The 14,377-nt window shown below is 32.9% G+C and overlaps 1 protein-coding gene across 3 annotated transcripts in view; it reads right to left on the bottom strand.

Moving 5' to 3' along the window:
* Positions 1 to 11,425: 11,425 nt before the first annotated feature.
* LOC108690904 (tetraspanin-5) overlaps positions 11,426 to 14,377 on the bottom strand; it is a 108,379-nt gene continuing 105,427 nt past the window's right edge. For 2 of the 3 annotated variants that reach the window (XM_018198445.1, XM_018198443.1), the window contains 2 exons: positions 13,244 to 13,360; positions 11,426 to 11,893 (listed from right to left, as the gene is read on the bottom strand). In XM_018198445.1, the coding sequence (XP_018053934.1) occupies positions 11,825 to 11,893; positions 13,244 to 13,360 (186 nt within the window). In that variant the 3' untranslated portion in view covers positions 11,426 to 11,824. The remainder of the gene's footprint in view (positions 11,894 to 13,243; positions 13,361 to 14,377) is intronic. The other variant, XM_018198444.1, reaches the window with a different exon arrangement.

Here is a 14,377-nt window from a genome sequence, read left to right as displayed (position 1 = left end):
TCAGTTATGTTATTAAATGTTACATTTATAATAACTAGAATTAAGACAATGTAATTGTCTTAAGACTACAGATATTGTAATTTTTAATTATTTGACATTTAATATGGAATCTACTTTTTAACAAGCGTGTTAAAAATATCGATATTGTTTTACGCGACATTTTTAAAATTTTAATAAAATTATTAATTTAATAATAAAAATATTGGTAAATGTTATTAGTACAATTTGAAAGATCAGTCTGATTTACGTCAATGATCAAGTAGGGAAGACTATATCAGAAAAATTCAAACTAAAGAATTAAGTTAATAATAGAAAATAAGTGAAGGAGAATATTCAAAATTAATTTCATCACGCTTGAAAAGCACCGAAACATTCAGTCTAAAAATAATCGGTTCTCAAAATATACTTCGCGATATCGCATTTATGCTTCTCATTCAATTTATCAGCAAGACGTTTTAAACTTGTCGAGATACTTACACAGAACATTTTGCATGATAAAAACTTATCTGTCGAAATAAAAAACATAAAAATGCATTTACACTTGTCAAATTCAAACATCAAATTTTTTTGCAATGACTGTTCACATATTATTAGAACATCAGTGAATATCTGTTTATGTTTATTTAAGACATTTTATTGAGGCTTTATCTAAACATTCGATATGCGATTATACTTCAAATATTAACTAAATAGTTACTATCTTCAGTATTTTCTAACCTAGATTTTTTAATTGTAACTTAGATTTTACGTAACGTTTAAGAAAACGAACTCTTACATAACATTTTATATAAAACGATTTATATAAAATTCATATAACGTGAATTTTACAGACAATAATGTACATTATTGTACGTTTCCAATAATAGTTTTTGAAGCAAAAAACATGTTGCAAAAAGGATGTTTTTAAAATGAATAGAATGTGAATAATAATTAATTCTAAAGCAATAAAAAATAATAGTTGTTTTCTTTCGAATTTAATTCTCGAATATCTTTTAATTTAATAATAACATTTAATTAAATTTATATTATTAATGATTTAATAATATACGGAAATCAGACACCAAAGAAGTTCTTTAACCAAACTTATGATTACAGAATTTAAAAAACCTTTTTTTGTACACACAGTATCACACATACTGTTTTTTTGTCTTTTTTAAATATTCAATACGATAAAGACGTTATCCGCAAACGGGAATCGTTTGTTAATCTGGAAACTTCGAACAAAAACGATTATTTGTGATAAGACTTTTCAGACATCACAATTGTTTTTTCTGTATTTTGATATATTCATGATATAAAGACCTTGCGATCAATATCATTACATTACGCATTGAATGCGGTTCCTTTATCAGGATTAAAATCAATAAAAAGTCACATATTATGATGTTCAAATCAATACAAAGTCACATATTATGATGTCTTAAGGAACTAAACACAAGCTTATAATTTCTTTTTTTTAATTTATTGCTAGTATTATCTATGTGGTGAGAGCTAACAACTTTCAACTTATCTAAGCTATTTTATCGCTTAGCATGATAGGTAACTCGTTTTGTTTTTATTGCTGTGATAATAACAATGCGTTGAATTCTAAATTTTTTGTCGTTCGGATTATATAATTTTAAAATTATATGAGTGTACGTAGATATATATTTGCTTTTATCATTTACATAACGATAATTTGTCCCAATTTAAACATTTATAATTGCTGGTCGGTATTTAAATATTAATCTATGAATATGATATAATCTATGAATCTATATAATCTATGAATATAATATTAATATCGTCTGTGTTTATTGTATCAAATGTAATCGCTTCAAGCTGGCAAATGTAGCAACCTTTATTTTACAATGAACGTAGGACTCTTCTAAATAATATCTGGCAGTTGTTTGAATCTAGCGACGTGTTTGCCGCAGCAAATGTATTTTCTATTTTTATCCTCGCCTAACGCTTGGGCGATAAACCACACCTACGGAAGTAAACAGCCGATATTGCTATAATGTCTTGATAAAGTGTAAAAATTACATAACATGTTTCTAATAATTATCAATTTTTAAAAGCTCATCTGATAAAGGTTTCTCAAATTACTTATATCCTTTATAGATTTTTTAAACGTTTTATAATTTATTTCTATTAATTTATTAGTCCTGTTATTTATTTAAAACGTTTAAAAAAATAGTAAAAAAATATTTTGTATCACTTAAAATATTTAATAATTTATTTTTACAAACGAAAATTAGAAGATGAAAAATCCCGCATACATTTCACAAAGAGTTAATGAAGTATTTCGTTTCGTGATTTCTTGCACGTCGTGATGCAACATGAGAAGGATTCATTGATGAATAATTACTTACCTCGAAGAATAAAAACGACACGTGAAGGAATAATTATCCACATTCTATGAATACTCGCGTCACAAAAATGCATGTTAGCACCAGAAATCAGCTTATCGATTCATTCGATAGACAAGTAATCTATGATTCTCGAGATTACTCGGCAATGTTAGAAAATAATTAAATTATCCAACGGAGTTATCACGTTTGCATCAGATTGCCTCACACTCGTTTGTAATTTTCTTTTTACATATGATGATCATATCGTGTCGTCACGATAGAAAAAGAACATAAGGCTTGTTTTACAGTGCGTGTTAGTATATTGCAGATCATATCATTTATGATATGAATATATATTCACTTATTACGTTAGCAGAAACCATAGCGTGAAAAAATACTTTTGATACTAAATAAAGTAATATCACCATAAAGTAACCATAAAGTAATATCATACGTAATAAAGATCTGAAAGCCACGTAGTTGTAGTTAACGATAAGGGATTGCAATCAGCAATAATTTTTAGATTTTTCGATATTATACAAATAAAAAGAAGAACATATATTTATGTGAATGTCTAAAAGAAATTTTATCTTAAAATATATATTTATATATTTATAGTAATGATAAAATTTATCATATTTGGGAACCGCGAGGTAAAGTCATACTTTGACATATGTTCTGATAAAAATGATTTTATCAGAACATATGTCATCATACTACATTATTTAAATATTATATCGTCATTACAAAGAATGATGATTATTCTAATTGCTGTTACGCGAGAATGTACAATAGTGGTATAATTAATAAGCATTCAAAAATGCGATCAATACCATAGAATCATCGTTTCCTGATATGACATATGATATTTTTTTTATCAATTGCGGACTACACCTGCCGAAAAACATCAGACTCTTTTGGATGATCTGCAAATAAGAGACTATTTTCTGATATGAGAAGGGATTGAACTTGACATGTAGATTAGATAAAGCTAGCCAGTATAAAAATTTGTGATATCATACGGTTGAAAAAGTTGGCGAATCCTCTACTTCTTTATAGTTCGTCGCGTCCTGGATAAGAAAACGCGAAAGTAGGCCGAAAGGATTTCGCGAAGCCGCGGTCGCATATATATTTGTCTCAATTGATTTTTATGTGAAGATTTTCCTGATATTTGTATCCTTGTCATGTCGTCATTTTGTCGAGTTCCGCGGATAAAGGAATCGGGTTAAATTTATAATTTAACGTTTCTCGCGTAGTAACCTTTATTCAGAGATCAAAAATACCTACGTATGTCGCCATCCCATACAAGTTTGACATTTTCGATATCAATCGTGGCTTTCACGTATCTTATCGATTAGGAGTATCCTCTTTTATAGTAGTAGAACTGATCGAACACGAAAGCAGACATTCTAGAAAATGTTTAAAAATTAAACTTGTCCATTTCTATCCTTCATCGAAAACACGTCCATATCCATTCGCGAAAATATTGAAGAGTCTATCTATGCTGATCGAATCGGCATGAAACGTCGAGAGAAATTGGAGCGGTATCAGGTGATTACGTGAAGAGACGCAAAGAAAACAAATGATAACCCTGAGTATCCTCTCCTCCCTCTCCGTTTGATTCAGTAAACAATAATCACGGTGATTGCTGCATAATGACTGTCCTGATTCACCATAGTCTACGTCGTAACTTTCACGTAGACCCTCGTTCACATATTGACATGTATTACGCGAATGCTGTATTTGAGGAGATGATTTTCTCGACCGGTTTTCACGTAGCCGCGTATATGAAAACAACATAATAGTCGTGTAATTAATGCTGGCAGTTAAATGCCATACCTATATTTACGTAGAGTCGGACATACTCTCGTTCTAGATTGAACGAATTTCATGTATTTGCGGAATATATGCACAACACGACTTTCGAACAATTCTGTCAGAAACTGGGTCGCGCGCCGGCGGGAGCTATCGTATTTTGACAATGAACAGCTATGTGAATAATCCTCTAACGGTGAACGCGACGTCGAGCGCCGAAGATTTGGTGCAAAGCACGATCGTGGCACGACACGGGATTTCCCGAGAGGAAGTACGTCTGGGTCAACAAAAGATTTAGAGATTTCGATGGACGGTTGTAAATCTTAGCAATCTGATATTTATAATAAATAACGTCACTTTCAATTACAATTGATAAATTTATTATGTGGAGGAGGGGGGGGGGGAAGGAAAATAATGTTTTCAACATAAAAACAGAAAAATTTGTTTGATAGATACTTTACATATCTACATATTTTACGTAATTATTCTTTTTCCTAATAAAAAAAATACATGCAGTCATCTAGTGGAACGTGAGTAAGGTTACCTGGAAAGTTGCGGAAATAGCCGGTATGATTGGTTAACATTTGTCCAGTTACCATTCGATGCTACAACCGACGAAACTATTTTATTTTATGTTCATCTCTCGATCGATAAATAATAAAAAATGTAATATTATTTATTTAGTAAAGAACAATTTTATTGTAGTGTAGTCAATATTGATATATATACGAACAATGTATTGATAAAATATGTACAGTTTAATATAGGTTATTATTTACAAAAAAATAAATTATAAAGATATGTAAAATATAATAAGTTACGAACAATATGTTATAACGTATAAAACTGCTAAGCAAATTATGCAGCAAACATAATTAATGTAAAAAAGATGTGCAGTCTGTATTATTTTATATTTATTAATATTTAAAAATTTTTTTGTATTTCCTTTTAACGTACGTGTATTTTATAATAACAATTCACGTACGTGTATTTTATAATAACAATTCACATAAATAAACATAAATTGTCCCCAACGAAATTGTGCAACAAAAATACCAATTATCGTAATTTTTATTGACTCACACGTTGATGGATATAAATGTCAATTTGTTGCCCATAAAAACATTACAGTAGTCTCGTAGCCGTTACAAGAAAAGTATGTGGCTGTATTTACATTAGTTCAATTACAATGATTACACTTAGTATTATGTGCTATTTGTATGTACTTATATTACATATGTATATAGTCGTACCGATACAATAAATCGCAAATTATCAAAAGATCAAACACCACAATGGCAGTGGTCGAGACGGTTCAAAGCGCGATTAACAATCATGGGTATATTTCATTAATTATTAAATCGAGGTTATTAAAAAAAAAACAAGGCAATACCGTAATCAACTTATACGAACTCCCTTCATACGCATTCTTTTTCCATTCAATTAACTTGAAACCTTATTTGAACGCATTCGTGGCACAAGGGATATGCTTCATTATGATTTCACTATCGACTATTGAAATAACGAAGTTCTCGGTTCGCTTCCCTTAGAATTTTTACAGTTACAGTTTAACGAAGTGAGGATTAGTAAGATCGAAACAGTAAGAACATCGGTTTTGTTTGATCAGTTAGTCTACTCGGACGTGTTTCGCTTTTATATTTACATTGGGTGTACATTAGCGCGTGTACTGTACATACACACAAGTCATATAAAGTACAGATGAGTCTAATCGTGCAGCATAATTGCGGTGATGGCCGAGCGTCACGAATTTTTTTTCTCTCTTAATTATGTTACTTTGATGTGGCGAATAATATCATACATCGAGTTTAAATTGAAGATTTTCAAATCGCTTTAAATCCACATTAAAAAATCATAGAGTATGCATTAAAAAGCTGAAAGAGAAATAAGATAGTTTTTAAAAATACGGATGTAACGCGATTTAGAGATAGGCTATTCGATCGTACATTTTTTGTGATTATCTTTTCAAATTCATTGAAGAAGCGTCGCCTTTGACTGCACGTTTTTGGCACGATAAGTGATTTAGCTGGATTATCACGATACAATCGTACGCGGTTATATATTTACAAGATTGGAACTGCCGGATAATAAACCCCATATTTTTATTCTACACGGAAAAAACATTATATTACATCATTTTTGTCACCATAACGGTGTTGGTCAAGCGATTAGACTATCCCTTAGTTCTTTTTTTCTTTTTTACAGGTACATGTACAGTATTTACAGGAATTCGAAAGAAGGAATGTAACGTTGTAATTTTGTCCGTAAGACATAGACGGATTGAATAATAAGATTTAAATTATCATTTATTTTGGGCGAGTTAAATTGCTGGGTTATTATCATTATTTGGAGACGAATATTTATTATTAACATTTAAGTTTCACTACGTTGATATTGTGAGAAATACCTTAGATATTACTAATAAAATCGTTAAGAGCTTTTGTTCTTAATATTTGATACACTAAAAAATTGTGAATTAATAATATAAAAATGAATTTATTGAAAATAATTACGTAGAATATAAAAAAATGTAGAGAAATATTAAACAACATAGATTACATCTGTACAAATATAGATAAAAATTAAATAAAATTTACAAAAGAAGGAAAAGAACAATAAAAACAAAAAATGTAAATCATATCTTTATTAAAACGTTAATAAAAAAGAAATTATGCGCAATAATCTCATTGCATTGAAAAACAAAATGTGCTGCAAGTGTTTATGAAAGATTACAAAGATGCGCTGATGAATCGTGTACAAAGATTAAAAACTGTCAATTCGTTTGAATACGACGCGAGATATGAGAAATTATAATTTTAGAAATAAGTTAGTTTTGGAAGTAAAGCTGATCTCCGATCGCGATTTTGGAAGGACGGCTGCAGCGTAGATTGTTGCGAATAATTAAAATTAAATTGCTAAACCAGATTACTGGCTCGATCTTGTGGCAACGATTAGATATCTTATAAATCTAAATAACTGATATTTAACGACGCAGTGTGAAATAATGGAGAATCACGATGATCGATGTGTCTGATTTGCGGCTTGCGTAAATTTAAGGAGGATTGACAAGGCAATCTTACAAAGGCATAAAACGGGCTAAATCGCATACTAACTTAACGCTCGACGCACTACAGTACATCTTCAAATCGAAATTGATTTAATTCGTGTCACATGATCCGCATATTCTTTGACGAGATTGTCTGTTGCGGTTTTCTCGACGAGGATATCGGATCAGGTTAACAACTCGAGTTAATGGAACGATACATAGACCGGGAATGTCGGGTTTAGCAAATTGTTTCGACGATTTTATATTAGACTTATGCATCTGCTTGTCGCGCGTCTTTGCGAATGAAATATAGAAATGCGCGATGTACTTCGCATGTGCGCACATGGTTACGTATATCGAGATGTATAATTTTATGAATAAATCTTATTTTTCTAGGGAGTGTATCGCGATTCTTTTTTCTACATTTCAATCTTAGCAAAATAGATGATTGTAAGTCTGTATGTACATAGTCGTCATTAAAATATATACGCATCCGCCGCTCATATCGTCGTCATTGAACACATGAGAGACAGGGAAAGAGAGGGAAAGAGAACGACGACATTAAAAACAATTATATGTAAGGAGAGTATTATTTTGAGTCTTCGTCTTAAATAGCACAGCCTTTGCTAAACCCGCTTCCATATTCGCGTCGATGGTTCATAAAAAAATCGTCGGTTAACTTAACTTCTTTATACGGCAAAACGAGTGACTAATTAACGTCACGGATCACAGCACCGTGAATTCACGATAGAGAACTTCCTCGGGGTTAACAATAAATTCGCAAATTTCATTAAATAACAACAGCATTCCTCCAAGTGTCACGTTAATCGTAATATATTCGATTATCTACTCGTGACGCGACGAGATTTACAGGGAATTTCGCAGAAGCGTAAGATATCGGAATGATATATTTTTCATTCATGCTCGAACCATTTAGCAACGAATTATATCATTGATTGGCACGTGGATTGATCGAAAAAATACATTTACGGTTGCGTTCAGAAGTTTTTTAACATAAAAGATTGAAACATCTGAAAAATCAAATTTGTTTATAATTGTTTTTTTTATATATATTTAATATGTATTTAAAACAATCGCATTTTGATTAATTAAGAATTACTTGCGTTCCGTCATGGAAATTGGCAGTTTACGGATATTGCAAGTCAGTTTTGCCAAGATGGGCCAGCCGCGTTAAAATTCCTTATCAACCAGTTGTAAGTTTTCAAAAAAAGTGTCTTTTACTTTCCTTTGAAAATTTATTTCCTCATTCGCAACAAGGAAATAAATTTTCAAAGATTCGGGAGAGCCTCGCGAAACATTTCCTCAGCTATTCCCACAAACTTTTGCTCCGTTGTTGTTAAGTTCGAGCATAAATAAATACATAGAAACGTCGCGTTTCTCAGTATACAAGATTTATAAATATTAACAGCCCAAGTTAGCACGTTATGCCACCCGCGTCTACTCGCACAGAATAATACACGTACCCCATGTAATTTACTACACGGTATAAAATGCGGCTAGGTCGTATTTACTATCGACCCTTCAATAACATATGTCGAAATCCCTCAGTATTATTTCTCATGAAATATTTTCCAAATCAATAAATGTTCAAAAGATTATCGTAATTTATGACTATGTTTGCGCTTGTCACCTTTTTTTTTTTTTTTTTAAGTTTGGAGTTTTGTTAAACTCCATCGCGTGTAAATTTAGCAAGAAGTTTAAAGATTAAATTTTTCTGACTGATTAAATTTTCAAAACAATATAGTAAAACATGAGGAATTATTACGTTAACATTCTCAATGAACTCGATAAACTTATTTCTGTTTGTATTCATAGTTTCCATAGCAATAAGCAGTCACGATTATAGAGTCGAAGAAGGCTTTCGACAGTTTTGACGTGTTTTCCAAAATATAGGTACGATACGTGCGGTAGACACGGTGTATGACGGACACCTGGTCCATCGATGGAGGGATGGAATGTATGCAAATTAGAAGAAATCGATATGCCCGAGGTGGCACGGTGGATTATTATGTCGTTTTGTCGACCGATTGGAAACAGGGAAAAGTTATTGTATACATGTATATGTTGTATGGCTGCCGTTCTCTGTCACGGCGGAGAGTTGTTAATCGTTCACTTGTGCGGTGAAGTCGAATTCTCTCGTTCACCGCGCCCCCACGACGATGTTACGTTGACCAACCTTATAATGACTCGACACATTATAGCTCACAAATTCTGGACGAGGGTATTCGTGCGTCTTTTTCTACCCTAAACGTGCGAAACGTATCGACTTTTCTCGTCTCCGAAGAGAAGAACGGGATTCTGCAGTCGACCGTTTCCTGCAACGGTCGAACGGTTTTGTGCGAGCCCGGAAGGAGCTGGTTGTATCTATCGTTTAACTTCGCTAATGAATTAATTTCTTGTTTTATATAATTGAGTTTCAATAAAAAATATTCGATTAACAATAATTGAGGTTAGCCATAATTGATGTTAATGCCTGAAAATTAACTACGTTGGCAGGCTGGATTAATTAATTCTGGTTGACAATCTCCTGTCTCTTTAATTGTGGCCTCGATTTACGTAGAAAACGAAATGCAGTTAACTGTGATTAGCGACAATAATCGATGTTGATGCAATCAACATTAACCTTAAGACGTCTCGAGAGAGATCGAATTGCGAGTACCAGGCACCGGATGAGATTCCATTGTTTGCCTTAAGAGTATCGATTTTCCATGAAATCGAGTCCCTCGCTTTGAGTGTCACTTGTGATCGCTTGTTGACTTGTCGGTTTGAGTAGTCCGGATATACCAGAATGAATATATCCGATTCCAGAATCCATTTTGTATATACAATCAAAGTATGTTTAATAAAAGAATTATATTCTTGATGCTGAAGAAATTCGTAGATCATATATTGTATATTGAAATGAAAGTTAATTTAATATTTGAAAGAAATATTAGCAAAAAATATATTAATATTGTACAAGTATTTATATATAAAATTTTTTGTTCGAGAAATATTTCACAGATTTGAGTGGCATTGAACAAATAAACTTTTCCACGATTTTTAAAAGATTCAATTTCGAATATTAGATCTATATGAAATGTTTGATGCAATCATTTGAAAGTGGATGCCTGGATCTCGCAATTTTTAAGAGAAATATTTTAGCGCACGATTCTTCGCAAAGAAGTAAATACGTTTCGCAGGTAGACGTCAAGATGAAACATCGAGACGTTTCACTCCGATGATGAAGACAAACGTTACATCGGACATTTCGTGACGATTTTCTGCGAAGCACTCGTCGAAAAATTTTCCTTCTGTACGCTCGCGTCGCGATAACCAGCATCTTCTCGTCGATGTTAGATAGTGAGAGAAATTGATCTTAATGAATTAAATATACTGCGAGATAAATTTTCTATTCTAATGTCGGATGATAATAATTAAATTCCAAATATTGATTCCCTGAAATTAAATATATTATAATACTAACTTAAATATTGACTCCCTGAAATTAAATATATTATAATACTAACTTAAATTTAGGCCGGTATTCACAATAGTTCTTATATTTAAAACCGTCTTAAGCACAGCTTTTAGACATAAACCAATCACAGAGCCTGAGATAATCACATTACTTAAGATAATCTTGAAAAGAACGAATCACCGGCCAATGAATACCGGCCTAAATTTAAGTTAGTAATATATTCAATCTAAATGGATTTCAATATATAAATATTCTTTTCTATATAAACTTGATTGTAATGTATACTTGCATGTACAAATGTATATCTCTGTATAATCTTTATATAGAAATAGTAGATCAAGCCTGTTCAATTTGAGCTCCGGAAGCAAAACGCAAAGCCATCGATACAAAAAAAAAATTCAATGTAAGATTTCAGAGACTGTAAAGTAATGATAAGCTCACTCAGATGTGTATCAACACTTTACAATTTCCGAAATTTTACCCTTGAATTTTTTTGCGTCGACGGCTTTGCATTTTGACTCCGGAGCTCAAATTGGATAAGTCCCTGATGTAGATAATATATAATATATTTTAAAGTTAGATGTAAATAATTAAAATTGCAATGCCACAAATAAACGATATGTGTGCATATTTAATATTTAAATATTTAAAAAAAATTCATTACTTTTGAAAATTACTCCGTCTATATTTACGATAAGAAATCTATTCAAGAGCGATGTTAATTAGCGCACGATTGCAAAGAATGAAAATAAACTTTGGAAACAATCAATTTCTCTCATTATTCGACAAATCAGATGATTAATCGATTGGACGGTATGGAAGGAGCAAGACGGGGTCATCGCACGCGACCGTTTCTCAGTTATTTACAAGTCGAAGGATTCGAGCGGTGTGAAATACAGCACTGTCAAGCAAATCTGATTATCGTTGGAGAATCGCATTCGGCATCCGGTCAGCGCTGTTGCCTCGATCGTGAAAATCCTTCGAAGTAGCTGTCTTCTCTTCGTCCGGGAAAATATCCAGTCGGTCCACTCGTTAGAGCTGAGTTTGCGTCGAGACTTTGTAATTCAATCAACGTAACCGGTTAGCATCTATAAAGATAAGATGCTAGACTGCCGTGGGGGCACGCGATTGTCAATGCCACTTCGCCTTTTGCGCGAATATATCCGCGCGCAGATTTTGCGCGAAGCAGATTCCCAGAATCTGAAAACAACAAGGACACTCCATTCATTGCTTTGCCGCAAAATAGCCACGATAATTAGAAAACGCTTTTTCAACATTTTCACAAAATATTCATGAACATTTGAATCGTCATTTTAATTGATATCTAATATTGATCTTCCACAAATATAAATAATATTCCTCTTGCTGCTATCAAGTAATCGATTTCCAAGAATATTTTACAAAATATTCTTTCAGTTTAGCAGGAATAATTTAAATGTCTGCTTTAATCATTTATTATTGTATTTATGAATCCATATGTTTTTATGTTTAAAATAATTGATGAATAATTAATGAAAATGCCATGATTTAGATTTGCGAAAATGCTAATATTATAGTATTATTTATAACTGCAGAAATTTAAATATAAAATATTGATACAACATATGAAATTTATCGAAGAATCGATACATTTTTTTAGTTGAGGAAAATTATTGAAATTAAATTTCTACTACTACTTAAAAATTTATACTTATTATCAATGTATATGCGCTACATTTATATATATCTCTAACTTTGAACAATTAAATATAAAATACGCATAATTAGTAAATACAATTAATATGAAGAATTGAATCGTAACATAACATTAAGATGCAATCGATAAGTTCTAATATAACGAGCAATATCAACATGCTTTGGCATATCTATTTGTACACTTAACATATGAAAATTCATTACACAAAGTAAGCACGAATTTAAAACCCTTTAATGAAATTCAAGAGAGGCTCTATATTACTGATAAACGCACGTGCGCTGTCTAGCTACGTGTTATTATGTATCTCGCATCTACTTTACGTCTTTTCGTATGTAACACTGCGAATGAAATAGGTAGTCAACATTGCAAGCACGGTAAAGTCTCACCTTATTTCCTTTAGGGTATACAATGGCGGCTCCATAATGCAGCGGTCCGCATCGATGAATAATCGCGAGAAACGCTAAAATCTCGTTTTAACACTTTGAATCAATGACGGCAATCTTGAGCGACATAGAATATATCTGAATCGCAAATTGAAAATTAAGCGAGAGTTGTACTAAGAGTTTGAGTTTTCCATTACGAACTGAATTTTAAAAGACTCAACTACCGCAAAACGTCTAGACGTTTCAAAATAATGTTTTACGACCAAGATTTCTATCTTGATGCCCCGCAATTGATGCTTCATTATTTAATTTATTAAGTATTGAACGTGTTGAGTTGAACGTACAGAGATTCAAAGTGTTAATTACTCGCGAGTCAAGTCAAAGTACTTCCACGTATTCGTTGAAAGTTTATTGATGTGTGCCAAAGATCGGAGCTTGTACTTATGGTAATGGCATTTTACTAACGTATACCTGAGTGAATGCTGTACCAACTGCACCGCTGGCAATCGCGAGGAGATTTCGTTCTATCCACTCCTCGCCGGCTTGTATGCAACCTTTTTCGTAAATCACTTTGGCGACCTCAAAGTTCTGTAAAAAAAGAAAAGGAAACTGCTACTTTGCCTACCTCAGCTGTCCCCCCTTCCCCGATGTTACGCTACTATTATAGTTGTTAATCCAGGACAATTTCTCGATGGCCATTAGTTAGTTCCGTGAAGGTTTCCGTAGAGAAAGTGAAAGGATAGCTGCACCGTTGTTTATGTAACTCTGATTTACCGTCGATCGCGTCAATCGGTTGCTATTTTAATGCGCGCGTGTCGTAATCGATTTAAACGTTCGTCGCGACGTGCGTTTCGCCATTTACGCGAATTGCGGCAATAATAATCAATGTTGAGTTCAACCATAGTTAATCAACTACAATAATGAATGCGATACTTTAATGCGACTGTACGTTGGATATATATTTTAAACTATATTACAGTAATCTTATTCTGTCCTTACAAGAAGAGATTTATTTATCGCGAACGAATTATAACGCATCAACGTTTCAAAAGATTACAATGCGCTCGTATAACCATAAATGGAGCACAAAAACCGCTTACGAACGAGAGCGAGAATAAAATCACCGATGATAACTCTCGGTTGCGGAAACGGCGAGAACCCGCGAGAACACTGAAAAGGTCAGACCGTCCTCGCTTTTACGTCCCGCCAACTCGACCTCGTTCTTCGTTCCGTTAAGTGAAAACTCAATAAGGTACTTGGTCCGGTCGACGCGTTTCCTCTCAGAGTTTTTCACGATTCCACCAGCAGAACTATATCACTCGGAGGGAAGCTTGTTCAGGATGAGCGAAAGAACGGTAACGTACGTTATATATGAGAATGACGTTTTTAAAAGAGCGATATCCTGACTCTCGGTCACGACCCGAACAATGAATTTCGCCGTTTAAATTTTCTAGCGAGTCTCCTGCCGGTAACTTCAATTTCCAGTCATATAAAGGTAACAACCTAATTTATTAAGAACGAACGCGGACTGCGCCGGAGGGGCGCAAATCGAGCCAGGATCGTAAAGTAGATTCAAAGAAGAAAGAGGAAGAAGAAAACGGAGGA

This window comes from Atta colombica, unplaced genomic scaffold, assembly GCF_001594045.1.
Source record: "Atta colombica isolate Treedump-2 unplaced genomic scaffold, Acol1.0 scaffold38, whole genome shotgun sequence".
Lineage (NCBI taxonomy): Eukaryota > Metazoa > Arthropoda > Insecta > Hymenoptera > Formicidae > Atta > Atta colombica.
The sequence above is the reverse complement of the archived record's forward strand: the minus strand, read 5'-3'. Positions and strand labels throughout refer to the sequence as shown.